We start from the raw sequence: 27518 nt of genomic DNA, 5'->3' as shown, positions 1-27518 counted from the left end.
TTAGTTCCGAAAATTGAAGGGCATGGCACATCCTTTCTTTAATTTTTATATTTTTATTTTCCTCCTTGTGTGTACGAATGTATCTTAAAAGGGGCTCACGGCCTCTGAAACATTTTTGATTTTTGGTTGTCAATGTGACTAGTTGATGTATTGCTTTTTGTTATTCCCCCCCACTGTAATGCCAAAAGGCGCTGTGGGTACCAAATAAAGAAAGAAGAAAGAAAGAAAGAAATGTCTTTGCCCCTTTTCTTAGAAATCCATCATTGTGTGCACGTACGAACCCACCCCGAGGTGTCGAAAGAGAGAGAGAGAAAAAAAGAAAACATGCAGCGCTGGACAGTATAGCCTCTCCCTAAGAGAACTGAGGGGCGCCCTTTTTTTGCCCGAGGCGCCTGCCAAGAGTGGCGGACCGGCAGCCCGCGCGTGCGCAGATCGCTACTGGAGTCACCACGGCGACCACACGCGCCGGAATTCGTCTTTGTACCGAAACACCCGTGTCCCGAAAGGTCCGTGCACCGAAAAGGCCGTAGCCGATTCCCCTGTTATTCCAATCACACTGTCTCCCTGCCTGGAGAAAATTCCGCACGCCGTCACTCGTCGCCATTTCTGGCAGTTGGGACTAGCAGGTGGTTCTGAGAAACCCCGCTGGCCGCCGCATCGTAAAACCAACCACCCTTTGAACCTCAGACTACCCCGGCAGCCGCGTTTCATCCCGATGGCGTCGCGAGCTGAAGATAATGACCCCATCCGCACGTGCGAATCTTTGGTCCCCACCTCTCTGTTTCTTTTCTACGAGAATCATTGGGCTCGCTTTTCCTGCGCCTCCTCTTTCGTCCCCACGGTTTCTTTTTTTTTTTTTTCACTCTCACAATATAACCTGTGACCTCTGCCGGCCATGACGGAAGGGCGCAACCCCTTTGTCCAGAGCTTTGCATGAAAGCCGGCACATACATATCGGCCCCGACATTTTGCCGCACGGGCATTTCAGTACTACGTACCACATTTCGCTCGTCACTGAGTTACGCTAGACATTTTTCTTTTGGCCTGTATTTATTCGTGGCTATTTTTGTAATCGTAAATTTCGAAAGGGGTCAACACTCAATGTCAGCGGGTAATTCGGCGGGATTTTTATTAGGAAAAAGATCCTGGCCTTGATCTCGAAAGTGGCATTCCTGGTTTTCGCTGCCCATTACCTAGCCCACGAGGTAATGTGCAAGACTTCCTGGTGCCGTTGGTACTTGTTAATTGGAAGAAAACCGGCTGGACAACACTCATTTTCCCTTTTATTCACAGAATATAATTTACCGTGCGGAGGGCTGCCGTTGAAACTACCAGGAAGAACAGCATTTCGAGCATAACCGGCTGAAAGCTGCGTGTTTAAATCGCCGGGCTTGAGGTCGGCTACACAGCAGGGGAAAACAAAATCGTCTGTATAAAACACACTAACCGGTGGGGTTGCAAGCGGCGTGCTAGCGTCATTGAAGTATACGAATCCACTGGATTGCGAAGGAAAGAGCGCGCTGCCGAAAGCCGCGGCTGCGCGCGGTGGCGCGCGCCGAGTTCGAAACACGCGCGCGCGGTGCGAGCGTGGGGGGAAGCGAAGCAACAGGTTGCCGGAGCGCCGCCTGGCAAGTGGTCGGCGCAGCGGGCCGAGCCGGCCGTCACGTGCGTCTTCCGGCGGCGGCGGGCCAGCAGCGGGGACCTCCTCTCTCGCGGTGGCGAGCGCGGAGCTCGCGGCCGGCGGACGCGTGGTCGTCGCCGTCAGTGTCCCCGTTGGCTCGGGCTGGGTCGTGCATGGCGCAGCAGCTGAAGCGCGGAGCCCGAGCAGCAGCAGCAGCGGCGCCGGAGCGAGCAGTTCGAGCCCGGCTATCAGCGGCGGCGGCGGTCCGAGTTCTTTGAACCCTGCCCGCTCAAGGTTGGCGGGGCCGAGCCGCGAGCTGGCGGCAGCCGACGGCATGGCGGGTCTCACGTGGAGCGACCAGGAGACGTACGAGCTGATCCGCATCTGGGCCGCGGACCGCGACCTGTTGGACGGCACCTCGCGCAACAACAAGGTGTACGAGAGCATGGCGGCGCAGATGCGCAGCCTGGGCTACCTGCGCACCGCGCTCCAGGTCAAGGAGAAGATGAAGCGGCTGCGCAAGGAGTACAAGTACGGCAAGCGCAGCAAGAAGATCGCCACCTACCACGACGCGCTGGCCACGGTGCTGGCCCAGGGGGCCAAAGGCGGCGCGCTGTTCATCAAGAGCGAGGTGGACGAGAGCCTGGGGTCCGAGGAGTTCGCCGGCACGGACTCCGAGACCAACTACATGGACGACGGTGAGTGCGGAATGCGGCCTTGGGGCGCGACCAGGAAACGGGCGGCGCGCCCGGGCCGCGGCGCGGCGGAACCGGTTGCCGGGCGCGGCCTTGGACTCGCTCCCAGGCGCCATGTTGCGGGTCCGGGCCCCCCGGCAGAGCGGCCCCTCGGGCAGCCGCAACTGGGCCGCGGCCCCGAGAACCGGTTCCGGCGAGTGGCGACGACCTGCCAGGTCGCGGGCCCACGCTGCGCGCCGCCGCCGCCGCCGCCGACAGGTGCCCGCAGGCCCGGGCACCTGCCGCGACCCGCGTTCGCAGAAGGGCCTCCTCCTCGCAGGGCCCGCGCAACGGCCCGTGCGGGGACCGCCCCCCCTCCCCCCCACTACCGCGCATTCCGGCGCAGGTTTCGCTTCCGCACGTGGCTGCTACTCGGGGCTGGCGAAAGCCCGCTTTCCCCAGCCCCGAGCGTTCCTCTGGCGCCACATCCCGGCGCGAACATCTTGACAGCGCCCAGTGTTCAGCGCGATGAGTTTCGTTTCTTGGAGCAACGTGTGCAGTTCGCTAGTTTCACTTCGTCATGACAACACGCGAGCGGCGTGCGGCGCGTAGCGAGGCGGACCTCCCGTGCTTCCTAGCTTCTGTTGTCGATCGAGAGCCCCTTATCTTTAATGTACGAATACGCGTTTCTGTTTTGGTCTCCGCGATAACTGCGTCTAATCTCAACGTTTTTAGGCGTGCTAACGTCATTCATGCTTTGCGCCTGCTTCTGTTGGCGCGGCGAAAAACAGTGTGCAGCGCGCGGCATTCGCCGGCGCGCATTATTCTTTGCGGCTACAATTGGCCTTCGGGATGGCCTGTCCAAGTCGAGGCTGCTCGAGGTGCAGGGAATACTACGCGGCTCGTTTGGCGAGGGTTACTTTTTCACTCGCTCGGCCGATAGCATCTGCGTCCCGGGGCGAGCGCCGAACAACCGACCGCCTTGGCTGCTCGCCCCGGGGTTCTGGGTCGGTTGTTATCGTCGCCAGCCTCCCGGGCCCTGCCGCAAAGTGGACGTCCTTTTCTTTAGCCTCCCGATTCGTGCTGTACACACAACCGAGGGACGGGGATGGTGTTGCGCGCTGTTTTAAGGGTGTCCAGCTGCGGTTTCAGCAGTTTTGTTACACATGTGACACGAGGTAACTGACGTTCTTCGCTTTTCAGTTCAGCTAGCTGTGCAGAACGCTCAAAACGAGCTGACGCGTCGACTTCTTGTCTGGTAACACGTGCGGTATGGAAAGCTTATGCCTCGGAGCTCCTCTGCGAAAAAAAAATTCTCTGGCGTTGCGAGCTGAGCAGTTGACGGAATATTTTTCTTTTTATCTATGCCTTGTGTCTCGGTAGGTGGGATCGTGCTTTGACGTCTGCAGTAGCGACATAAACAACCTAAATGCTTTACTAAACAACTTCATAATAACGCTAGCACATTTATATGCATGTCATCTTTGGATATAATTAACACTCGTCGAAAATTGAGCGCCTTTTCATACGTTGAGGGCGCAGTTGCGTGATGGGCCTTCAGGAGTGGTCAGGAGTATCGGTTGCATTTTCTTGAAAACAGCGTGGTCTCCTCCACTGCATAGGGCGACTATAATCAGTCGGCTCCCTTGCGGCCTATAGTTGCTTCTAACCGTGCTCCGTCTGTCAGGTTCGAAAGCTGCTTCAAACGGGATTAAAATTAGTTTGCGAACCTCGCTTAGATGGTCAGTTGCGATGTTTCAGTTTCTCGCTGTCTACGAATGCTCCATTTATTATTTGACTTTTTCTAAGCTAAAGTCGGTAATCGCACTGCGGACACGAACACTTTGGTAGCCTGACCTTATTGAGAATATGTTGATTTAAAGTCCGGGCCTGGCTCATGTGACTTAGTCTTTAATAGAATAGAATAGAAATTTCAGACAACAAAAAAGATACAAGTTGCCTGGGGGGACCGGCGTAAAGGCACAGAAGGCCTGACAAACCGCCGATTCACCCGATTACACACGCATAAATCACCAGTCATACATGAACATTCATTGGGTAAGGAAGAAACAGAAAAAAAAGAAAAGATACATCGCGATTGAGAAATACAAATGCTATGCCATTGGACTCTGAACATAAGCACATTGAAGATTGGTACGTAAAAAATTGAATGAATATCTCGTACACAGTTATCGTATAAGAAGAAACACGTACAGTACGCTTGATTTGCATGGAATGGGAGGAGGAATTAAGAGTATATGGATTTAGTTTTGGATTTGTAAAAGGTAGGCATGAATTTTTTTTTTTAAATACATGAATCGAGGGGCTTTCCTGAATTAATGCGATTACAGTAGGGTGTTCATTTAGGATATCTGGAATTTCGTATGTCAACTTTCGTGCACCGTAGTTGGTGCGAAGCTTATCTTTCTTGTACGTAATATGCCGTAAATTGTGGCTGTGGTTTTTCTCGGTAAATTTCCTTGAAAATTCAGTAGGGTTACATTTAACGTCGTGGTACGCGACCGTAGCTGTGTGTGTGCGCTTACATTATTTCAGGTGACCCGTCCTGCGCATGTGAAGCGGCTAATAAAAATTTCAATTTTGGAGGGAGAAATTATGTGGCGGCAGTTCCGACAAGAGGCCACGATGACAAAATACAAGCTGGAATTCTAATTTTTAGGGTTTAACGCGCCGAAGCGATGAGGCGTGCCGTAATGGAGGGCTCCGGATTAATTTTTACCACCTGGGGATGTTTAGCGTGCGCTGAAATCTCGACACGGAAAATCATCCACTGCGGCCGAAAATGTAAGGTTGGTTCATTCGAAAGATTGCCTCGTTGGAATGACATAACTCAAACTTCACTCAAATGAGCTATATAACGGGGGAGGAAGAATACGCGTGCGACTCACCAACTACTTGCCCTCGGTAAAGTCTGTTTGTGGGATTGGTCGAGGCCGACAAATTTAGTGCGTATTCTTTTTATAGCAGCAAGAATTGTGGAATAAATAATTGAAGCTCAACTAACACACGCACACCATGTACGCACCTACGCCGTCGGGCTTGATTATCTGGCGCGCTGGGCATGCCTGACACACCAGCCAATTGCTATGACCGACGATGCCGCTTATGTTACTCTATTTGCCGAGTCATGCTATGTGTTTCACGAAGCGATAACTATGAACCACAACAAGGTATTCGTGTGCAGGTCCAATCAGACACAACTGAGCGGAAGCGGTGGCCGACGGAGCTAGGGCCCCAAGAACGGCATTGAAGGGCCTTAGAACTCCCTAGAGGATATTCCAGGTACCTTAGTCTGAGCGGCTTCGCTACGCCACCTAGAAAGGCTTACAAGAACTAAGCACGTTTGGCAATGCCTCGGGCGGTGTCTGTTGAACAACAGCGTTTGAATGCTGCGTGGAATCACATTAACTCTTTGTTTTATAGGTAGCATCGTCTGCTGCCATACAACCGCTGACGGCACTACGTATAAAACAGCAAATATTTTGAATTAAACAGAGTCGTGTCTTGTCTTCATGGCCCCTAATCATGTTCAGGCGTTTTGAAAACATTGTTTGAGCTTGCGTGTTATGATTCTGGAAGTATTAACTAGGATACAGCGTGAAAGATATCGATGTGTTCGTCTCGATGTCGAGTGTGAGAAGCGGGGTGCAGCGTGACTATCCCTGTTCAGATGCGGGGTGAAAGGCGCGATAGCGAGCCGGCTGTAAAGATCTCTGCATTGCGTAACCATTCTTTGCGAAAGCTATGTAAATCCGGGCTGCACATGGCGCAGCTTGTAAATGTCTTCAACGGTTCCTTATCGGATCCGCCTCTTATTCCATCCCCCCCCCTCCCCCCAATTTCCCCGTTGTGCGCAACGTTGTCCGCCACGTTGGAATATAATGAAGCGAGATCTCAAGCAAGGTGAATCATAGACGCAGTGTTTCATGCCATGCCAGGAATATACTGGTGTTTTGTTTAGAAGCGCGCTCATTGAACTCCGCAAGCGTACCTGGACCACGTGACGTTGCTCATACAGGAATGGAGATCTTGACACCGTCCTAATTTTTCTGTGGACGTTTCGTTGTTTGCTAGCTATGCACGCTTCGTCCGTGGCCGCTTGCGCTGAGCGAGTGAGGATTAAATCCACTCCAGTCTCACAATATATAGATATATATATATATTCTTAGAGACGGAAGAAGGCGTACGAGGGACCACACCGGCCGTACACTCCATAGTTACACCTTGGATGGGAGTCTTGCGGTAATGGAGAGCTTCGGATTAATGTACGCTGCCAGGGGTTCTTGCTGTACGAAGTTTCTTCCCTGCGGTTCTCGTTTTTCGCTTCCCTCAAATACGGGAAGCGCACCCGGGACCTCGTGCATTAGAAGCACGACTTCGAGTAAGACCGACGCAGCTAATGGAAAACTGCAGAAACGCGTAACTTAGAGGATGGAAGTTTCATGAGAATGTTTTGAATTGTAAGGTTGAACTGAGAGGTTTATTTTCGCAATTAAAGCAGAGTTTGATTGCACGCCTTTCTGACAATCGAATTGCGGCTTCTCGCTGATGTGCTGCGGTGTGTTTAATTCAGGGTTTTATTGCTGCGCGTGGTATAAAAAGGGAGCAATAATAGGAGAAAAAAAAAAAAAGAAACATCTTGCCACTCAATTTTGTACTGGTCGGATGCGCTACGCTTTCAGCAGCGGTCGCCTGGAGTGCTATTTATATTTAATATACACAAAGCGTGGCTGGGCATCTTGTTCGCATCTCTGACCCTGGGAAACAGCGGTATCAGAGTTCCACTCCCCTTTGCAGTTCTTACTTCGTTCGATTAAAGGCCGCCCTCCCATTCTTTATGTCCTCCTCGCTGCGCCACTCTACCCGCCGCGGTGGCTCAGTGGCTAAGGCGGTCTGCTGCTGAGCCCAAGGACGCGGGTTCGGTCCTGGGCGCGGTGACCGCTTTTTCGGGTGGAGGCGAAAAGCCAAAATGCCCGTGTGTCGAGATTTCGGGGCACGTTAACAGTCCCTAGGTGGTCGAAATTAATCCGGAACCCTTCACTGCGGCACGCCTCATAGCCGAGGTGTAGCGTCGGCACGTTAAACGCCCCAAAATTGACTCCTTCGCCACTCACGTCAGTGAAGCGCGCAAATCGCGGTGGCGTTTACTGTGTCACTTCTCTCGAGGGGGTGGTGGGATCTGCACCAATAGACGACCTTTATTCCCCACCAGTATGCCGCCATTGCCTTTTCCTATTGCACAGAACGATGTCAGGTTGAACACCTTTTTTTTTTTTTTTCCTTTTTGGCAGTGTCTATTCTCCCGGCAGCCGGCAGAAATTTGCAGTCACCTCAATTGGTTGTGGGAAGTCACGTCACAAGCTGCAATTTCTCGTGGCAGCCAAACGCGAACTGCGGGTAACGAGCCCGGTAATTTAATGGTATCTCAGTTAGTAGTAAGCAGTTGGTATACCGGCATTTTATTCCAGATTTCTGCCCAGCAAGTGACAACCTAAGGATAACGTGTGCGACAGTAGCTCGAGCGTACTGTTTTAAAATTTCTTAGATTACTGCAGTTGAATATTAGGTACTCTAGGTATGGCTGATGCAACGCGATCATGTGAAAACATCTATGACGTGATCATACATGTATACGGGCGGCCGGTGGATTGGCTGCGATGTGGACCGCTCGTCATTAAAATCTCGCTATTTGAGCAAAGGTCCTATAGAGAAGTCGTGGCAAAGTTACAGGGTTGGCTGTAGAGGCCGCATTCTCGGACGGTCAGCTTCGGGCACATTTTCTCGAGGCTAGCGCGTTCAGCTATACCAAAAGAAAACGTCTGTGCGTTCTAGATTACGGCGCAATTTAAAGATAACCAGGTGGTCGAAATTAATCCGGGGCCCTTCACTACAGCGCGCCTCATCGCCCGTGGAGCGTCGGCGCGTTAAACACAACAATCAATCAAATCAATCTACCGAAGAACGGTATACAGCTCGTAGACGCCAACTGCATTCGGCACTAATCTCGCGAAAATGGTCACTTGCTAATACCAGCCCAGTAATTAACGTACTGATGGGCGCATTGCTCTCTTAACTGCGAGCACTCGTCAACAGTGCATGCCTTTCACGGTGTTTCTTTGTCGCGTTGCCCCGCATACTTCAGTGCTTCGAAGATCTTTGCGGCTAGCTTTCGCACGCAGTTTTTCGCAGCCGCGGTGATTCTTGCGTCCTTCTTCGCAGCTAAAAGTTTTCAGCACTTTACCCCGAGATCCACGCTTCAAGTTTATCAAAAGTGCCGAAGCAATCACCGACCGCAAGTCGCGCTTCGCCAGCATCAGTCTCGTGCATTGGCGAAGCACTCTATGATGTTGACGTCACGTGCCTCGTAAGCGATAATGGAGGCCGAAACAAAATAATCACTGCAACGAAGCAGCATAACCTTCGTTGCACACGAGGGTACCCCTGCAGGCAATTTGTAACCGGCAGTCTCACGCGACATTCGAGAGCTCATACGAGGCGACTGCAGTGAGAAATTTTCGGAAATTCTCCGGGCTGGCGGGAAAATACACTGCCTTTATTTTTTTGCGTATCCATTTTAAAACCCGTATTCAACCCAATCGGCTGCCATAGAGAGCGTATGGTGAGAAATAACTTCTGTAATTGACAGAGGAAATAGGCTAAAGCAAATCATGTTTGGCCGCTGGGCTGAATCGGTAGCCGTGCAAAGTTTCGCTCGGGTGGTTAGATTAGAACGGCTTTTAATTGCGAGAACGATGTTCATCTCCTGCTTCTCGCCGATTCCCTGAATGACAGGCCTGATCACTGTCCCTGATCACTGACCACTTAAGCGCTCTCTCACCAACTTCACCACGCGCGTTCCCCCTGACCGAAAAGAGTGCGTCCAAGAGTCCCTCCGGTTTTCCGTGGGCTATTCTTGTCGCCGATTTCGTGACGTTAGCTGCTGCGACATATGCAACATCGCAGGACGGCACTCGACAGATTACAATCCTGTGTTTCCGATATGAGTTATGCCTAAACAAACACGACAGTACTAACCGCGAGGTAGCTCCAAAATAACATGATAGCGTCAAGCCCCACCGCGAACCAGTGTGACGTCACTTCCGTGGTTTTGTGAGGCGGCCGCAAGGGGCGCTCGATATTTTCTCTTCCCAGTTTTCGAAATAATCCGTTGAACAGTGCAATACGAGCTTGCCTGAATAGAATCACGCAGTGCAGCCGCGAATCGAAGTTCGATAGATTTATCAGTGTCTTTTTCGAGAAAATTTTGTCACGTTTGGGCGTAAGAGTGTTATATATAGCAGCCGGAAATTCCATTGGGAGGGGCAAATTCGAACTACCTCTAATCGCAGTTCGCAAGCAATGTTCGCTTCTACTTCTTATGGGGTTTAACCAAGGGTTTAACGCACCGACGCTACATAGGTGATGAGGCGCGCAGTAGTGGAGGGCTCCGGATTAATTTGGACCACCTAGGGATCTTTAACGTGCGCCGAAATCTCTAGCACAGGGGCGTTTTTGCTTTTCGCCTCCATCGGAAAAGCGGCCGCCGCGGTCGGGAATCGAACCCGCGACCTTGGGCTCAGCAGCACAACGCCATAGCCACTGAGTCACCGCGGCGGGTGCAAACGTTTCTTTCGTGCCCCTTTAGCCGCACAAAAGCGAACCGTGCGGTTGCAGAAGGGAGCCGTAACTCATTCTGATACACGCACGCACACACACAAATACGCACACGCACGCACGCGCACACAGGAAATTAAATCTCATCACGTTAGGCCTCTACCCGCAGTTTGGGGGGCTATCAGCGTGTCTGGCGGCTGAGTGTGAGGACGAGTCCCGATTCTGCAGCAGTTTTAGGGGCGAAGCAAGACACCGGGATAAACACCGGGACACTCGTTTTCCAATGCCTCGCGCTGGAACGTTTCGTGCGTCAGACACGAGACTTCTACAGCAAAGCTGTATACACCGATCCCCCAACGGTTTCTTCTCCGTGGGCAAAAACTCCAAGGCGCCAAGAATACACTTATACACTGCATGCTTCGCCCCTCTCCAGGTATCACGGTAGTGGAGATGCCCCCCCCCCCCCTTTTTTTTTTCTTGGTGGGAACGAAAAAAAAAACACGCCCGTGTGTACGAGTTTTGTTGGCGCAGGCGGTTTAAATGAAGCCGTGGCTCTGCACTACGATGCATCTAATAGCCCAGGAGTGGCCAAGTGGGCAGGAAGCGCCACTCCTGTCCGTCTTTCCTCTTGTGTGCAGAATTTTCTGCAGTACTTTTGTTGCTTACAGAACGAACCAACTAGCGCATAAGCAAGTTTGGTTTAGAAACACCGGTCTGAATCTAAATCTGTAATGTGCAAGCACTATGAATTTCATTAAAAAAAGGCAACTAAGAGTAGTACGCAAATACGCCTTTAACCGCAGTTTTGAGAACAATGTCCTTTCCGTTTTGGGAGAACTGCGTGCTGTTAAACGCAGTTTTCTAGGCAGGGTTATTCTTAGTGGGTGCAAACGTAAGCGCACGGTAAGAAGTTCGTGGGGTTGTCATGCTATAAGAGGCTCGCTTCATTTGGAACTACGCAAACGAACGAGCATACGCGGCGAATGCTCTTTACGCCATCGAACCAGGGAATGCTTTGCACCCCGTGAGCCGTATCCTCATCTGCTGACCCCCCCTCCTTAGTCTCTTAATGACTTCAGACGACTGCTTGCTTTTGGGACAGACGGTCTTCATTCTGCAAAAACGCGAAGAACGTCGCGCTGTTCAGAATGCTTCCAGTTGGGGACTCTTGATGGCAGCTAGGTGGGGTTATTCCTAGGGGTTCTTCGGTGCCACCCCTACCGGCTCTCCCTCGAAACTCTTGAATAGGCACAGGGCGGCAGAAGGCTACACCTTTCCGTTACGCTCATCGTGTCGTCACGGCGCTTGCCGGTCGTCTGCCATCCGCATTCCGCATCGAAGCTGTCGTCGATATGAGAACGATTTTGCAGTACACCGGCGCAATATAAACCGTTTGTGATGGGAAGATCATAGACAGCACGCTTTGACACGAAGTATCAATTTCAACAGCTGCGCATAGCAGCGAGACGACTTTTCGTGAAGCTTCCTTTCGCGTTTATGAAACAGAAGCAAGAAACCAGTACCTGCCGCGGTAGCTCAGTGGCTGAGGTGTTGGGCTGCTCAGCCCAAGGACGACAGTTCAATTTTCCGGCCACGGCGGCTACTCTTTGGATGGAGGCGAAAAGCGAAAACGCCCGTCTGCCGAGATTTCGACGCGCGTCCAAGATCCCCAGGTAGTTAAAATTTTAAATTACTCCGGAGCCCTCCACTACGGTGCGCCTCATAGCCCAGGAATAGCTTCTGGCGAATAAAAATTCCGATATTTGAGTTTGAGCAAGACGCCAGTGGCGATTAATAGTGCGCAATTTCGCCGTCTACAGCTATGAATGCCTTCGTCGCGTGCCGGGAGCGCCTCGCGGAGCGTGGAAGCAAGCGTCTGGTCGGCCTTTCGGTCATGATCATCTGGTAACACGAACTCCCGCGAGACAGTGAGTGACATCAGCCTTGCGGGTGAAATCCGATGCGCCCCAATAAATGCGTATCTATAGCTGGGGACAATATGTCTCCTCGGGACTAATAATGTTTTGCTCCTCCAGCGCACTCGGTGTCGCGATCATTACTTTTGGGTGCGGCGGCAGGTGGGTAATTTGTCTTGGGCAGAAAAATATTGGGGAAAAAAATACGAACAAGGCATGAAATACGCCCGCTATCACACGCGGTTGTATTCTCACGTTATGCTACAAGTTCTCTCTGACATCGCGGAAAAAAAAAAAACGAGAGCATTGCTTTATTTTAGCTGAAACTTTGTGGCGTGGACACACTGCTAAATGTAGCGCTAAAAAAACAAAAACCGAAGCTGTCATATTTGAAGAGGCTAGTGCGCAACCATAACCTTTGCCTGCAAAATACACGTAACAGAGGGAGCGCAACATTGTGGACAACAACTGAGCGCATTAATATGGCGTGAAGCGTGTAACGAAAATATGACCCTCGTTACATGCGCAACAGCTTCCGAATAGCGTCGGTAGGTAGACCTGGCAGTATGTGGTCAAGCGTTCGTCCTAAATGTGGAGAAGGGTCTACTTCGGACAGGAAGTAATGTTCGAGAATTCGTTAGCGCAAAAAAAAAAAAAGAAAAAGCCGTCTTGTGATTGGATGGGGACAGTTTATCGGCACTTTTTTTACTGCTAGAGCCGACAATAGTTTATTATAGGGGCAACTTGGCGTGCGTCTGTCCCCGGGTGTCCATCGCTGGCATCATCACGGCGCATGCGCCACCGAGCTGTGATCTGAAATACAAAATGTTTTAAAAAATTATGGCGGTTTCGCGCGCCGAAGCTACGCTTGCAGGCTGTGAGGCGCGCCATAGTGGAGGGCTCCGGATTAATTTCGATCACCTCCTGGGGATCTCTAACAAGCGCCGAAATCTCTGCACACGGGCTAACACGCTTTGCCAGCTCGGAAGTTTTCAGGATCAAAGCCGGGCCTCTGTTTCTGAAGCGGGGATAGTTACCCCCCGGTCACGAGTTGTTTATTTATTCTTTATATTACATGAAAGCAAATGCAGCAACATGGAAAATAAAGCAAATTTGTCACGTTTCGAACAAGAACGTACAAAAAACGAAAGAAACAATACAAAAGCCATGCACAGGCAAGCAGAGATCAAACCACTGGAAGCAGACAAGAGCAGTCTGGCTCACTGTGCCACAGTGCTCATTAGTACTCTGGTCATACTGTTACCAAAAGTGGTGAGTGTACCATGAAACGTAACTGTCGAAACTGATGCGCTAGGACGTCGTGTGCCTTATGTGTACTAGGTTAGCAGGCCTTGATTCTAAACCACCGAGTTTGTGGAAAGCTGCGAGTGATAATCAGTATTGTAGGTCGTATTGAGCGCAAACGTATACACCGCTTGAACGTTGATAAATGTTGCGCACGGGCCATTTGTTCTTGAAACGGGATTTTCGTTGGGCGCGCTAGCTTAGCATGACGGTCGTCCTTGCTTTCCAGAGACTATTTACGTAGCCTGATAGGAAAGAAGAGGTCGTAGGGAACGAAATTGTCATTGTTACCCCGCCGAATCGAACAGTAGCAGGATTCAGGTCGAATTCTTTTTTGCGTGTGCGTACGGGCGATTGGACCCCCTCCCCCCCCCCCCCCCCCCCCCCCCGTTGTAAAAAAAAAAAAAACAGCAATACACTCGGCATCCCAGGGAGTCAAAGCAATGCTCTGTAGTCCGCTTTGGCGCGCAGCCTGCAATTTGTGCTCAGAGAACAAGACCCCCCGGGCCCCCCTCTTTTTTTTTCATGTCATGTTTTCTGTTGCCCTTGACCCTATATGCGTTTGAAGCATCAGAAAACTCATTTGTTGAACATAAAGTGATAAGTTGGGCTAAGGAGGGTGATATCTGTTGTGTCCGTGGGGCTTTTCTGGGTGACGTTAAACAGATGCTGAGTCTGAAAACCGTGCTGTAAGGATAACTCGGCCATGAGTTTTCGCTGATTAGAAGGCCTAATGGCCTGTTTTAAGGCAGGAGTGAAATTCACCATTGTAGATTTCGAAACCACTGAAAACGGCAACAGAAAAAGTTCTTGGCGATCTGTGCGCATGGACACACGAGACATGTCCACACTCGAATTGACTGGCAAAGCCATTATACCTTACAAGCATGTCCACTGATGGACAAATGAGACGCGATCACGAAAATATGAACCGGAACACTCAAATACCGCGATTTCTTTCCACGCAAGTCGAATGGACGGGTGAATTATTTAATACACTTAGTTGGGAAATATGGTTTTTCAAACATACCACGCGCCGTTATTGGACCTCAACGAACAGTGTTTTTCAATTTTGCGTGTTTTGGTTCATATTTTCGGGTTCGCATTTGACTTGACCATGACTGTGCCTAGGGTCATCCGGCCCAGGCCTATACCGACATGCGCGCACAAGACACATCTCCACGAGTGGGATTTAAACAGCAGAGCTCTGTCCGTGCGCATCATTAACAGAAAACTGTCATCATGGGCGAAGTGGAGAGGGGAAAAATGCTGGGCCGAGTAGTGTTTCCGGGACCTCCTGAAAAAGGAAATGTTAGTGAGGTCCCGGGAATCGAATCCAGGACCTTTCCGCCCGGAAACCGGCAACGTAGCCACTGAGCTACCCCAAAGGCCCGAGAAGTGCGGGGTTATCAGCGGCGGGTAACAATAAAATCACAGACAATTGAAAAGAAAAAAAAACGCTTCCCTTAGTCTGAATCGAACCTGGGTCCCTCGCATTATGAATCCAGCGTTTTATCTGATTACGCTATCATCGCAAAGAGCGGGCGTTGTATTTGGAGTTTGGCTAAGTTGAAGCGGATTTTGGCTTCGGACTTCGGTAGTTTGGATTTTGGACTTTCGGAGGGTGGATTGTGGAATTTAAATCAGTTTTCATGGAGACAGCTTGGCTTTTTAACCATCTTTCTCTTAAGAAATGGGCATACCTAAGAAAAGCCGAGTCAAATGTAGTGAAGATTTGACCGCCAGCACCGCGGTTTCCTCAGTCTTCGCATCTCAATTGTGGAGGTGGCCGAGTTTTTGTTTCCTTTTTAAAAGGAGCCATGAAGAGAAAACACAAGTTTGGTTCATTCAAAAGATTGTCTCGTTAGAATCATACTGACACCACTTTTAACGTAAACTTCGCTCAAATAAGCTACATAATTAGGAAAAACGGGAATGGTCATGCGACCCACCAGCTCATTTCCCGCAACAGAACCTATGTCGTCACATGAGCTAAGCTCTGCGATTGGCGTAGGCTGGCAGAAGCAGACGCAAATTAGGTAGAACTTACAAACTAGACGAACGAGCGATTTGCGCTTAAATTTAGGGCACATTCTTTACAAAGCAATAAGAATGATGGGACAAACAGTGGAAGTTACGAAAGCACATGTAAACATAGAAGTACTGATGCGTTCTGCTGTTCGTACTGCGCACAGCATGCTTGGTTTCGCTGCACAGCACTACGGGGCTTGGGGTTGTCTCAGACGACACTGGCCGATTGACGCAAGCAACGGTGTCTTACGTGACCCCATTTGTCGAGCGAGCACTGTTTCAGGGAACGAATATTTTCTCCCAGAACAAAAACAAGCCAGGTTTAAATGCGGGCAAAAACAAACCAAACGCTTGCCACGGTATGGTGGCGCCATCTAGGTTACGGAACGTAAAGAAACGCGGGAACAAACCAACACCGCTGTACAGGGTGGAGACAACCTTTGAACGGTCCCGTGCCGCCGAAATTGGGCCAACGGGCTCAACGCGTTATTCTTTTCGTTTCCCACGAGACCTAGCAACGCGAAACAGACAATATGATTCAAACTTCTTCAGTAAACCGCGTTGCGGCGATAATTTTAGCGCGGTTTTGACACAATGACTTGCTTCGGCGGCGAGCGAGCAACCGAAAATGGCGGCGCCAGCGTATACGCGTCTCTACCCTGTACGGCGGATGCGTGAATGAAGGTACTCTAGGCTGCAGAGCGGTCGGTTTCGTGATGTCACTTGGGACCACGAAAACGCACGATTGAGCGGGAAAATCAAAATTTAACCTAAATTGTTTAATTTCTCAGTGAATAAAGCACCGTTTGTATCCGGACAAGCGCTGGGGGCACTATAAAACACGAAATCTTTCGAATAAAACCAACTTGCATTTTCTCTTCATGGCTCCTTGAAGGCTTCAATGGCCCGGACCGTTGAGCGAGAAAGCTGCCGTTCAGCGTCATTAAATGAGCCGGGAAGACAAAATACCAGTTTTATTCCAAAGATTTCGTGTTTTATAGTGTCCCGAGCGCTTGTCTGGATGCAAACGATGTTTTATCCACTTAGAAATTAATCAATTTCTAATCAATTATTTAACCAATGCAGTACCAACAGCAGTACGCATCGGTACTTCTATGTCTACGTGTGCTTTCGTAACATCCACTGTCGGTCCCACCATTCTTACTGCTTTAAAAAGAATGTGGCATAAATTTAAGCGCAAATAGCTCGTTCGGCAAGCTTATAAGCTCTGCCTAATTTGCGTTTGCTTTTGCCGGCCTCCGCCAATCGCAGAGCTGGCTGGTATGACATCATAGGTTCTGTTGCGGGAAATGAGCTAGTGGGTCGCATGGCCATTCCATTTTCTCCTAATTTTGTAGCTTATTTGAGCGAAGTTTACGTTAAAATTGGTGTCAGTATGATTCTAACGAGGCAATCTTTTGAATGAACCAAACTTGTGTTTTGTCTTCATGGCTCCGCTAACAGAAGAGCGGCTCCTTCGGAGGCCTTGCATACCTTGAGGTGTTTACAGCGCGAGCGGTGGTCGTCCCCGCCCGTAAAGGGAGGGAAGGAAGATGCTGCTAAATTCACCATCGTCATCAACTGTATCATTGCACGACGGTAGGAAAGAGCTGCGGCGCAACTCGCAGGAGACGATCGAAGCCATTCGAAAGCGCTAAGGCCGATCGCAAACTTCTCAAGCGTCTGAAGCTGCAAACTTGTTCAGCTGGACACTCATGCGTTCGCATTCACAACCCATGAGAAGCGCTTAAGTGTTCTCGGATTTTTTAAAGCAACAACTTCAGGACGTAGCATACGGAAATCGACCTTGCAATGCAGATTCATCGTAATCGCGTTCGGGGGAGTAGGATGATTCCGCTACGTGCTACGTAAACAGCCGGCGCTGCAAGTCGTACCGACTTGAGTTGCTTGTCTGTTTTTGTTTTAAGGTGACGCACTGCTGAAGTTCAGGTGTCTTCGTAATACAACCGGAGGCAATATCCGTCGAGCTTTCAAAACCTGCCAGTGCAAACGCATTTTAAGTAGCAGTGTGGCCTGTTATTTAGTTTTCACTTGCACTAATCTTTCGCTGACGCTGGCGGTTCCTGAGTTACAAAACGCCTTTTTTTTAATTTCGTACTGACACGAGCTTGTTTATCAGCGCAGTTTACCATTCTTAACAGGACTAACAAGTGCGATGCTATTCACGTATGTCACGAGTGCCGGATGTTCAAGGCCTGGGACCAGCGTCCCGACTACAGTGTACACTGCTATTTTGACAGTGACATCTCGCGTGTGCGGACGCTTGGCTGCGCTTGAATTGGGTGACGTGGTACGCGTACCTGTTGTGCACTCATTTTCGTCGCTTCCTCCCTCCTCCTTCTTATCTACGAAGCAAAAATACCAGCTCCCGAGTTTTTTTTTTATTATAATTATTATTCTTGCGCCCAGAACAGTTCATGTTTTCCAACCGCTAGAGTCATCGTCGACGGTTTGAAAGTTCCTTTCCGGCAGGCCGGGGTCGGAAAACGTCGAAGGCTCTCGATGTTTCGCTTGATATGTCCCAGCAACCTTACTCAGGTGATCAGAAGGGGTGCAGTCGTAGTCACTTGCTGCAAAATGATGCTCAAAATGGGCGTTTCGGAGGCAGTAGTCGCTTGTTCACCCGGCGAGGCAGGAGCGACAATATTTAGGCGGATCCTCACTCCCGCTCTGACCGCAACCCCTCAGGCGCATTCGTTGGCACGCGTCTACAGGCTGCGTATGCGCGCGGGGCAATTAAAGGTGCTTGCGCAGGCCTTCCTGTGGTGAACGCACGGAGCTGGGAACCAGCTACATCGGGCTGGGCCAATTGCGGACTGGCGAGACCGGCATAAGTGCAGCCAGCTGTGACGTCACACCTATAGGACTGGTTGTCGGAGGACCAGAGTGCTGGCTTTGTCACGTCTACACGGTGTTCGCGAAGTATGAACGGTTTTTTTATTTTCCTTTTTTGTCGACGCAGTTTTTCTTGGCGCCTTCCGAACATCGCGAACGCCGAAGGCTGAGATATGATGGCGCAGCGGCTAGGTGGTTGGGCTTCGGATTCGATTTCCCTGAGTATTACGTAGAGTTCCTGTATATGCTCCCTACGGGAGCATGCATATACAGGAACTCTAGTATTACGGAGCTGTGAGCGCCACCTGCGTGTCTCCAGTCGAAGTTATTCAGTTGCAGCAAACGTATTTTCTCCACGGGATTCAGAAACCACGGCTGGCGCGAGGAAGAGGGCGTCAGTTAAAGGGGTGCTAAACTGTAGAAACAACGTTGCCTTTATTACAGTAAGGACCTTAAACCACTAGATTACGCCACGCGCACCAGCAACAGTAATTTATTGACGAGGTAAATTCAAAGAACGTAAATACTGATATTGCCGCCTCATACAATTCCTTGTATTACTTATGACGTCGCGATCTTGAATGGTGAAGCGCAGGTTTGGTGTAGTTTGCAGTTTCTCTGAAACAAACACTTGGGAAGGGCCCTGTAAGTGCAAAATAACTACACGCGGGAACTTTTGCTGAGCACATGGGGTTCAAAAAGGAACGAAATTTATCTCTTACACACTATGAGGCAGGTTCCTTTTTTAATACAACTGCTGCTAACAGTTGTTTCGATTTCGGTCCTGTGTTTTTGCGTAGTCGCAAGTAGCGCCAGAAGACTTAGTAGCTATGTAAGAGAACGCGGGGGCTCGGTGCCGCTTTTCCCTGTCCGTGTTTTTTCGTTTACGGCAAACTAGCGGCAAAACTTTAAGATCAGTGGTGCACTCAGCTAAACGACGTGTATAGCCGTCAGCAACAGTGCTGGGAAATCGCGCGAAATGTCTTGTGCTTCTACGTGACAGCACCTCTCTAATGAAAATGCCCTGAACGAGTTTTTAGGCAATCCCTCGTCTCGATGTGTGTCGTGACCATTCGCATCACGTAAAAATGAAAGAGAAACACGGAAATAACAGCTTTAAATATTTCTGGACAAATCATCGTTTGCAGTCGAACAAAAGCCGAAACAGCCTTGAATAATGTTAATTTTGTGTCAAAAAGTCATTCCGCCTTTAATGTCCCGTTCAGAGCGCGTAACTGTATCACTGTGTAGGAACGCCACGAGCCTACGTCAGGCGGAAAAATATCTGGTAGCAAATTGGCATTTCGGTGGCGGCCAACGCACCTGAAATAGAATATTCATTAGTTTTTATTCAGGAATGCGTGAGCATATCATTTCTCTTCCTCGCGAACTTGAGGTTCTGCCCGATGCGCGCGCCTTGCTCCGGCTTCAGAAGTGGGCAACACGGCGTTTCTCGCACACCCCTCGCCCACCGCGCCAACAACGGTGCTTTGCTCTCTGACCGTCTGAGCAGTCACGTCTGCTCGCTTTAACAGTGGCATTTGCTGCCTGCCGCTCCTTTTGTTGTCCACCAGTATCGGCATTTTGTCGCCATCATTCCGATTTCATCCTCTTTTGCCTCCTCGCTGCAGTGCGCTCGCTGCACACTCAATTTTCCAGCGCTTACAAGCGGTGACGGGACGCGTCGAGACGCTTTGCGACGGGCGGCGGCCGAAAGGGGGGGAAGGGGGGGGGGGGAAGGGGTGGGGGGGGCGTCTTCATAGCAACTGTTGGTTGGTCAGCGGTGAGAACGCAGCGCCACCGAAACCAGTGCCGCCGCCGGCTAAGGGTTGGTGTCACCCCTTTTTTCCACGCGCTATGTTATTCCTACATTCTTGTCACTGTCTGCCCGTGTATCGACCGCCAAGTTTTGTGCGAAAATGCCCCATGTATTGCTCACGCAATAATATGCTCCATGTCTTCGTTACGTTGTTGTGGCAATTGTTGCCGTAAAGTACTTGTGCACCTTAACCGTATGTCAACCGTGGCTTGTGCTTAGTCACATGAACTCGACAGTAAAGTTTCGAGTCTTCGTGGGAATAAAATTTTGAGAAATGGCTACGTAGCAAGTGCGCGAAACGAAGATTTATTAGTTATTTCTAACGTAAACTAAATAAACGACCGGAGGTATTTTTGTTTTGCGTGGTTGGCGTATTTGGAAACTGAAATCGAATATTTCGCCAGAAGAAATGTTCCTGACTCAGGCAGAATCGTCAAAGTTCCTTCACTGGATCTGTTTACTGAACGCTGCCGTTGATTCTGGGCATGGAGGCTCGGTTAGCCACACTGAGAGCAACCCAGCGGCGGCAGGCGGCGTGTCTGAAAATTATTCAAAATAACGTTAAAAAATACATATACAATTTAAACTTATACAAATACTTGTGGTCAAAGGTTTTCAATAAGTGAATAAACGTTTCAACAGTCACAGTAGCTGCTAGGCTTGCAGGTCACGTGACCGAGACACAAATTGTAATGTCAAGTTTCTACACTACGAACCGCTAATTTTCGGATTTCGGAAAGTTTGGTGCCAAATTAAAATTATTTCCGCCAATTTGTTTATAAATTGCTTGCGGTTACCAGGCAGTATAAAACGCTGGCTTTCGTTTGGGATAGAGAACGTATACTCGACAAAGATCGGTTGTCTGTCCCTTTAAGGCGTTGCACTGCTGAGCGCGAGGCCGCTGGTTCGATTCCTCACAGCGGAAAGCTGCATTCTTAATGGAGGCCAAATAGCAAAGCGCTCGTGTGGGCAAGTTTTCGGCGCTGTTTATACGGATAAGTCAGGCGGCCTGAATTATTCCGCCGTTTTCTCGCTGCATCACGCCTCGCAGCCCAACTTTCATGCTGGAAACCAGTTTGAACGCAAGCATTGTTTCAGTTTGGCTTGGCACTCGATGTGTCGCGTTTAACTGAGAAGCGAATGCTGCAGACGTGTTTTCTATTTCGGTGAGAACACGAATGAGGTGAGCAAGGGTCAAGGCGGCACTCACGAGTTTCCCCGTCTTCGAATAGTATTGGCCCCGGTGGCTGAGCGACTAAGGCGTTGCGCAGCTGAGCCCAAGGACGCGGGTTCGATCCCGGCCGCGGTGGCTGCTTTTCCGGTGGAGGCGAACAGCGAAAGCGAGAGTTGAGACACGCGTTATAGATCCCCAGGAAGTAAAAATTAATCCGGATCCCTGCGCTACGGCGTGCTTCATAGCCCAGGTGTACATTCGGCGCGTGCAGCCCCGCAATCAGTCTGTCTTTGAAAGGTGTACGGTGTGGGGAAATGTGAATCAGATTGGCATGATTGTAGAATATGGCGTGTGCGTGCCTGCCGTCAAAATCTCTTACCTGCGCGCGTCCTGACGCGTCGTGGCCGTGACCCGCTCCTCAAGTTGATCAGAGCCAGTTATCCTGCTCCTGACGCTAGTAGTGTGGTGTTGAGCCACTGTATAAATAACCTGATCTAGTGGCTCTAGTGTGGTGTATTGGCCTTCATAAGGACATCGGTTTATACACAGCGTCCCTTATTCGTACACTCGTCGGCAGACGTTGTGGTCTGATAGGGCTCATTCCATTCATTTCTTTTATTTGCTCTTCGGAATCGTGACGAGTGGTGGTCGCCTTCCGGAACGGAATACAGCCACGCGATCGGGCAACAGTGCTAGGTTTGCTAATCTCGGTAAACGCGTGCGTGTGGTCAGTTATTTGCCGCCGCTTCGTGAAAATCGGACAAAGCCGCTGTTATTGCAAACAGGCGTCGTCCTCGCGTGATACCGTATCTTGGCGGCTGCCATTGTGCCAGTGCACTTGCTACAGTATTTATTTGGCGGGGCTGCGGAGTCGAGAGTAATCCGAGTCGTCCGCTTCGTCGCCCGTTGCTCCGACACGTGAGCGTAGTAGCTAGCTCTCCGGTAGCTGACAGTGCTTGCCGAGCTCATGACGTCACAAGTCCGAACGCGGACGCGTGTGTCGTGTGAGTGCATCGCAAGCATGTGCGAGCGTGACCCCAGCCCCTTCCATTGACCAGTGTGGCGAATGAGTGACACGGCATTGACCCCCTTGGGCGGAATCACGGTCGCTCTTCTCTGGGGGTATGCGTCATCGAGCAAGTCAGAATAGGAACCACGATCTGCCGCCGCCTTCGGTGGTGACAGAAGCCCGTCGTTTGATGACGTTAGTGCCCAGTTGCGTGTCCATGGATGCACATGCAATCGTCATGCCGATGGGAATCTCGCTGCTTTTTTGTACTTTTGCTTATCTTCTGCCGGTCGTCTCTGGGCACGTATTACTGCGGTAGGGGGCTCCGTGGCTGGCCGCGCATGACCGGTAGTCCCGTTCGAGAAATACTGCCCGTTCCTGCCGTCTGAACTGTCTGGAGTTGGTGGCCGGTAGCCGCACAATACGCGTCGAAAAACAACCACCTGTTGCCGCATTTACGGCAATAAATGTTACACAGGAAGCGCCGGTGTAAACTTTGAAAAAAAAGAAAAAGGCAAAATTGAAAGCGACATAGCACGTGACACTGAAAATGAGTGCCTTCGCCTCACGCGACAAAAGCTTAAACATTGTTGTACAGTGTGCGTTGCATGGTTTTGGTGGCCACAATTACGAATCGTTTTTTTTTAATTGCGCGAGCAATTGTAAATTGTGTCGGCAAATTTTTCCCGTCGATCCGTCAGCAGAGCGAGCGGGAGAAGAGCAGTGAACGAGAGGAGAGAGAGAGCTGCCTCCGAATGCTGCCGGCGTTTTTGAAGCGCGGCTCACCACCTGGCTGTAGCGACGCGCCAGTTCGGTCGCACGCCGTCTCGAAGGGTCCCGTGACTCCCGCCACCGCTTGTACGCGTCGTAGAATCGAGTCTCCAGCCGGTGCAGGGTGGCAAAGGAGCGAGGAATGGGAATGACGCCGACGAAATGTCGATCGATACTTGAGGATACAAGCTGCAGGCCGCTGCTAAAGCGAGCAAACGTGAGCACGAAGCACGGTTGGCACGATAGAGGAAAAACTTCATTTAGAAACTATGGGGAGGGGGAAAGAGGTAGAAACATTATGGTGACATTCATGGGCCCCATACCCAGGGCTCCAGATTCACCAGCACCCCGCTTTGCTCTTCGGACCAAGTTCACCTGGTTCTCTAAAGCTGAACTGGCCAGAGCTGCCTCTCGTGTCTCTAGAAGTGTAGTACGAGGTTCGTGCGGGAAACGCGGACGTTTAAAGCAGCAGCAAGGCGTGCGCATCGGGCCGAGCCTCAAGTTCGCGTGGCATTCTTCAATGATCCGCCAGTGGATCATTTTTCTACTTTCGATCTTGAGCTTTTGGTGGCTTCAGGTGATGTCGAAAGTTCTCATGAGGTTAAGCGAATTAATCCACCCTGTGAAGCTTTCTTTTTCTTTTTCTTTTTTTTTTGCGCTGGCAGTCCTGCCGAAATGGACCCTTGTTATGATTACCTGTACAGCATCGAGCGTCGTGGTTGAATGAATTTCTCTAGCGGTAGCGGTTTTGTGTGGAAATGTTCGGATTGAGTCTTACGATGTGTCGTGTGCTTCCTGCTGACGGTCGCGAGAAGTTGATTACCAGAAGGCCGTGACCGAGATTTTATATCCGAGCAGACGAGGCTTCCAGCCAGTTTCCGCATTACCCATTGATGTAAAGCAGTCATTACACACCCTCTAGGTGGGCGGCTTGTTTTGGAAATCGGCGCCTCATTTTTCGGAAGTGTAAACGTTCTAGGTGTGGCACTGACGAACTGTCCTGAGCGCCGCAGAGTAAACGTGTAAACGCGTGGCCATCTCGACAGGCATTTTGCGCTTGGCAGATGGGGACGCCGAAATTAACGAAGTGGCGGAAGGCAGTGGCTTCGGGGGTTAAACAAGGCCTTTCGTCGCAAAGCAATGCAACGTGTACTTCTAATTAACATGTGTGTACTCCCCCCTGTTATGAACAATATGTTTTGCCTCATAAATAATCCTTTGGTTTGAAAAAAATGTTAGCAAGTATGAAACTGCGGAGCGACGCTATTAGCTGGACATTTTGGTAGGCCTGTACAGAATATGTGCCTTTGGTTCGTAAAGACGCTTTGTTGCTGAGCTTTGTGCGTACTGTACGGTCCTCATTACGAACCTGAAATGGACGACTGCCCTCATCGTCCACCCTTGGTGATTTGGCTTTGCACTATCGGAAGCATTTATGCGTGATTTTGAGTTAAAGCTGGCTTTGTCGAGTGTTCTAAGGACGTATATTCATCTGTTTAATCCGCGCCGTTAGCGTGGGGAGAATCCGGAGCAGGACCATGACAAGGATAAGCGAAGTGAAAGCGTCGAATGGATGCGGGCTAATTTCAAGCTCAGAAAAGTGAAGGACGATACCGGAAACTGATTGCAGACCGGTAGAATACGCAGAAATTTGGGCTAGTTGGTGATACGACTTCGACATGGTAAAAAGCGCACTAAACGGGGACAAAACAGACAGTTCGCTTCTTCTGTCCCCGTCTAGTGCGCTTTTTACCGGGTCGAATGCATTCTGCCAGCATTTAGAGGGGGGAAAAAGTTCAATGCGAAGAGTTTGAAAAAGTAACGTTGAAGCGGAGAAGATTTCAAACGTGACCAGTCAGGACCGTGTTTAACGGGCAGTTATTGGAAATTTGGTGACACCTCGGTAAAGAACGCGCATTGGTATTTACCAAGTGTCAGCAAGGTTAGTATGTTAGGAGATGTGAAGGCCCAATCATTGTTAGCGCTTTTATTCAAGCCTGACTTCAGTGCTTTGTTTTGCGCGGCGAAGTAATATTGCCCAGAATGTCACTGCTCCTTGTAGCGCTTGTGAATTAGCGCGTCCCGAGAGAGCACGGTTGAGTTTGCCGACGCTGTCCGGATTGCACGTCCGGGGGCGGCCGTGTGGCGCATTTAGAGACCTCGTTTGGCGAGCCTTCCTGGAGTGTTTTCGCGGCGGCGCTGTATCGAGCTCCTCGCCGAGCAGAAGCGTCATGGCACACCAGTGTCCTTTGCCTCGAGGCTCGGGGAGGAAAAAGCGGAGACCGTTCGGGCCGCAGCCTGGAAACAGGTTTGGGTGGGAGGATTTGGGCGAGCCCGTCGGGCGCCGGGCCTTGGGCCTCGGAAGTCCCTGAGTCAGCCGCGCGCATACGAGTTTCGGAGGGGGGGTTCCCCTCGGGGGGCCCTCCGGGGCGCCGGCCGCGTCCGAGGAGCGTCCATTAGGGCCTTCCTCTTGCCGCGGGGGGCGGCTGCTGGCGCAGCGGCGGAGCGGGCTCGGGCGACGCGCTCGGGCGCTCCCGCGAGGGCAGCGGAGGTTGTTGGCCCTGCGCGCAACAATGGCTCTCGCTCGCAGGACCGGGCTGCTCGGCGCCGCCGGCCGAGGGCAACGGCAACGACGAGCGGGCCAGCCAGGGGTTCTTCCGCAGCGCCAGCCAGGGGCTCGACTACAGCCGCTCGCCGGGCTCGCCGCCCGTGGAGTGCGCCACGGCGCTGCGCTTCCCGGCCGACAACTTCCCCACCATCACCACGACGACCGCGGAGCCCGGCGACGGGGCCCGGTTCCCGGCCGCGGGCGCGGGGGGACCCCGGGTGGCGCTGAAGCGCAAGTTGCCCGACGCCCCCTCGCCGCCCACGCTGGCCGCCTCCACACTCACCGACCTCATCACGCGCGGCATCGACAAGTTCGTCGAGCTCGAGCACAAGCGCATGCGGCTCGAGCTCGACCTGCTCGAGCGGCTGCGCCACGAGGAGCTCGAGCGGCTCGAGCGCATGCGCCGAGAGGAGATGGACCACGAGCTGCGCCTCATGAGCGTGCTGGCGTCGCTCTTCAACAACAACAACTCCGCCTCTAGCGTGAACCTCAACAGCAGCAGCGATCCGCCGGCGGGCTCGTGACGCGGGCTGACGGCGCCGCCCCTACATTCCAGCCTTGTGATCGTGACTCTCTCCCCGGGCCGCGGCTCTTTTGCGAAACCTCACACGTGCGCCCCCGAGCCGCATGCAATAAAGGCCGCCCGGCTCTGGCACACAGGCGTCACGCGAGGAAGCGGGCAGGCACCGTGCATTGCGGGAGAGGCATGGACACTGCGGGTGCCTGTCTCCCCCTCCCATTTGTGTTTGTGTTTGTGCCCGTGTTGATGACACCGCAGCAACGACTGTTTTCAGATCTATTGTACTCTAAATTCTCCAGGGCTATTGTGACCATCGACATTTTGCGACGGGGCGACCCCGCCCAGCGGCACTCATCTTTCTCATTACAGGTGTAATGTCTGCCTTTTGCGACGAGTCGTCGCGCCAGTGGGTATCGCGTGATGCAGTCACGTGCCTTTTCGCCGTTCTCAACTAATGTCTTCCATTCTGTACGTCGACATAAAATTATGAAGAGGCATTCCGTCCATTTCTCTTTTCCATTAAAGTGTGCGTGTGATGATTTTCGCTATAAAACGTATTTTTTCAAGTCTGCGTACGTGCACTGTGCTCCACTCGACCGCGCGCGCACAGTCGCGAGCGATTCGAAGGTGATCCTCGAGGGCCGAATTCAAGGACAGCTGAGGTCCGATGGGGCCGCCGTCGGCTCTCGCGCGATCACCTCCAAATCGCTTCCGACGGTGCGGCGCAGCTGGCCGGTCATTCGGGCCGCCTGGCTCCTCCGTCTTCGCGGGTGCCCGCTGGCTGCGGCACTCTCCACGAGGGGGGACATTGCACATGGATGCACCTGCTGGCTCCGTTTTCTCTGTCCCCCCATTTCTTTGTTCTGCCTCTGAACGGCTGTCTGGCTGGGAAATATCTGAGCCCAGGTATCCGGCGCCAGGTTTGGCGCACAGCTGCATCTGCACATCACAGGTAAGTAAGGCAATATTTCATGGCCCGGGAGTACGTTTGCGCTGTTTTAAGGCATACATTTGGGCTAGTTGGTGCAAAGTGGCCGTAGTACACAGGTTACCTAGAACGCGAAGTCGTCTTGCGCCCCCCCCCCCCCCCCCCCCCCCCCTTTCCCGCCCTTCGTTGAACTAGTCCATGTCATAGGTACAACTACTTTTACTTTAGTTCTTTTTTAGTGCCTTCCTTTTCATATTCTGGAAATAAGTATCGAACGTGCCGATAATCTCACGCCTGACTTGAGGGATTTGAGCTTCAAGTTCGTTCAGTGAAAAGTTGATGCTGGCGCTACTAATTATTTCTGCTTATTTTATAGTTAGCCTTTCTGTCGTACGGCTGAGCTAGAGCGTAATCGGAGGTGGCATAGTGGTTCTCTCTCTCTCTCTCTCTCTCTCTCTCTCCTCTCTCTCTCTCTCTCTCTCTCTCTCTCTCTCTCTCTCTCTCTCTCTCTCTCTCTCTCTCTCTCTCTCTCTCTCTCTCTCTCTCTCTCTCTCTCTCTCTCTCTCTCTCTCTCTCTCTCTCTCTCTCTCGTGAAGCTCTGTCTTGAGGGCGAAGGAGAAGAACGCAGAATAAAACGAACCTGCGTCTTTG

General features: G+C 51.3%; 1 protein-coding gene across 1 annotated transcript; it reads left to right on the top strand.

Moving 5' to 3' along the window:
* Positions 1-1675: 1675 nt before the first annotated feature.
* LOC144148004 (uncharacterized) lies at positions 1676-26510 on the top strand. Its single transcript, XM_077679610.1, has 2 exons — positions 1676-2319; positions 25402-26510. The coding sequence occupies exons 1-2, from the start codon at positions 1956-1958 to the stop codon at positions 25941-25943; spliced, it is 906 nt and encodes a 301-aa protein (XP_077535736.1). The 5' UTR covers positions 1676-1955; the 3' UTR covers positions 25944-26510.
* Positions 26511-27518: the final 1008 nt, after the last annotated feature.

This window comes from Haemaphysalis longicornis, unplaced genomic scaffold (genome assembly GCF_048455015.1).
Source record: "Haemaphysalis longicornis isolate Haplotype H1 unplaced genomic scaffold, Haemaphysalis longicornis Haplotype H1 scaffold_1, whole genome shotgun sequence".
In the NCBI taxonomy this organism is placed as follows: domain Eukaryota; kingdom Metazoa; phylum Arthropoda; class Arachnida; order Ixodida; family Ixodidae; genus Haemaphysalis; species Haemaphysalis longicornis.
Note: the sequence above shows the minus strand (reverse complement) of the source record. Positions and strands in the feature narration are given on the sequence as shown.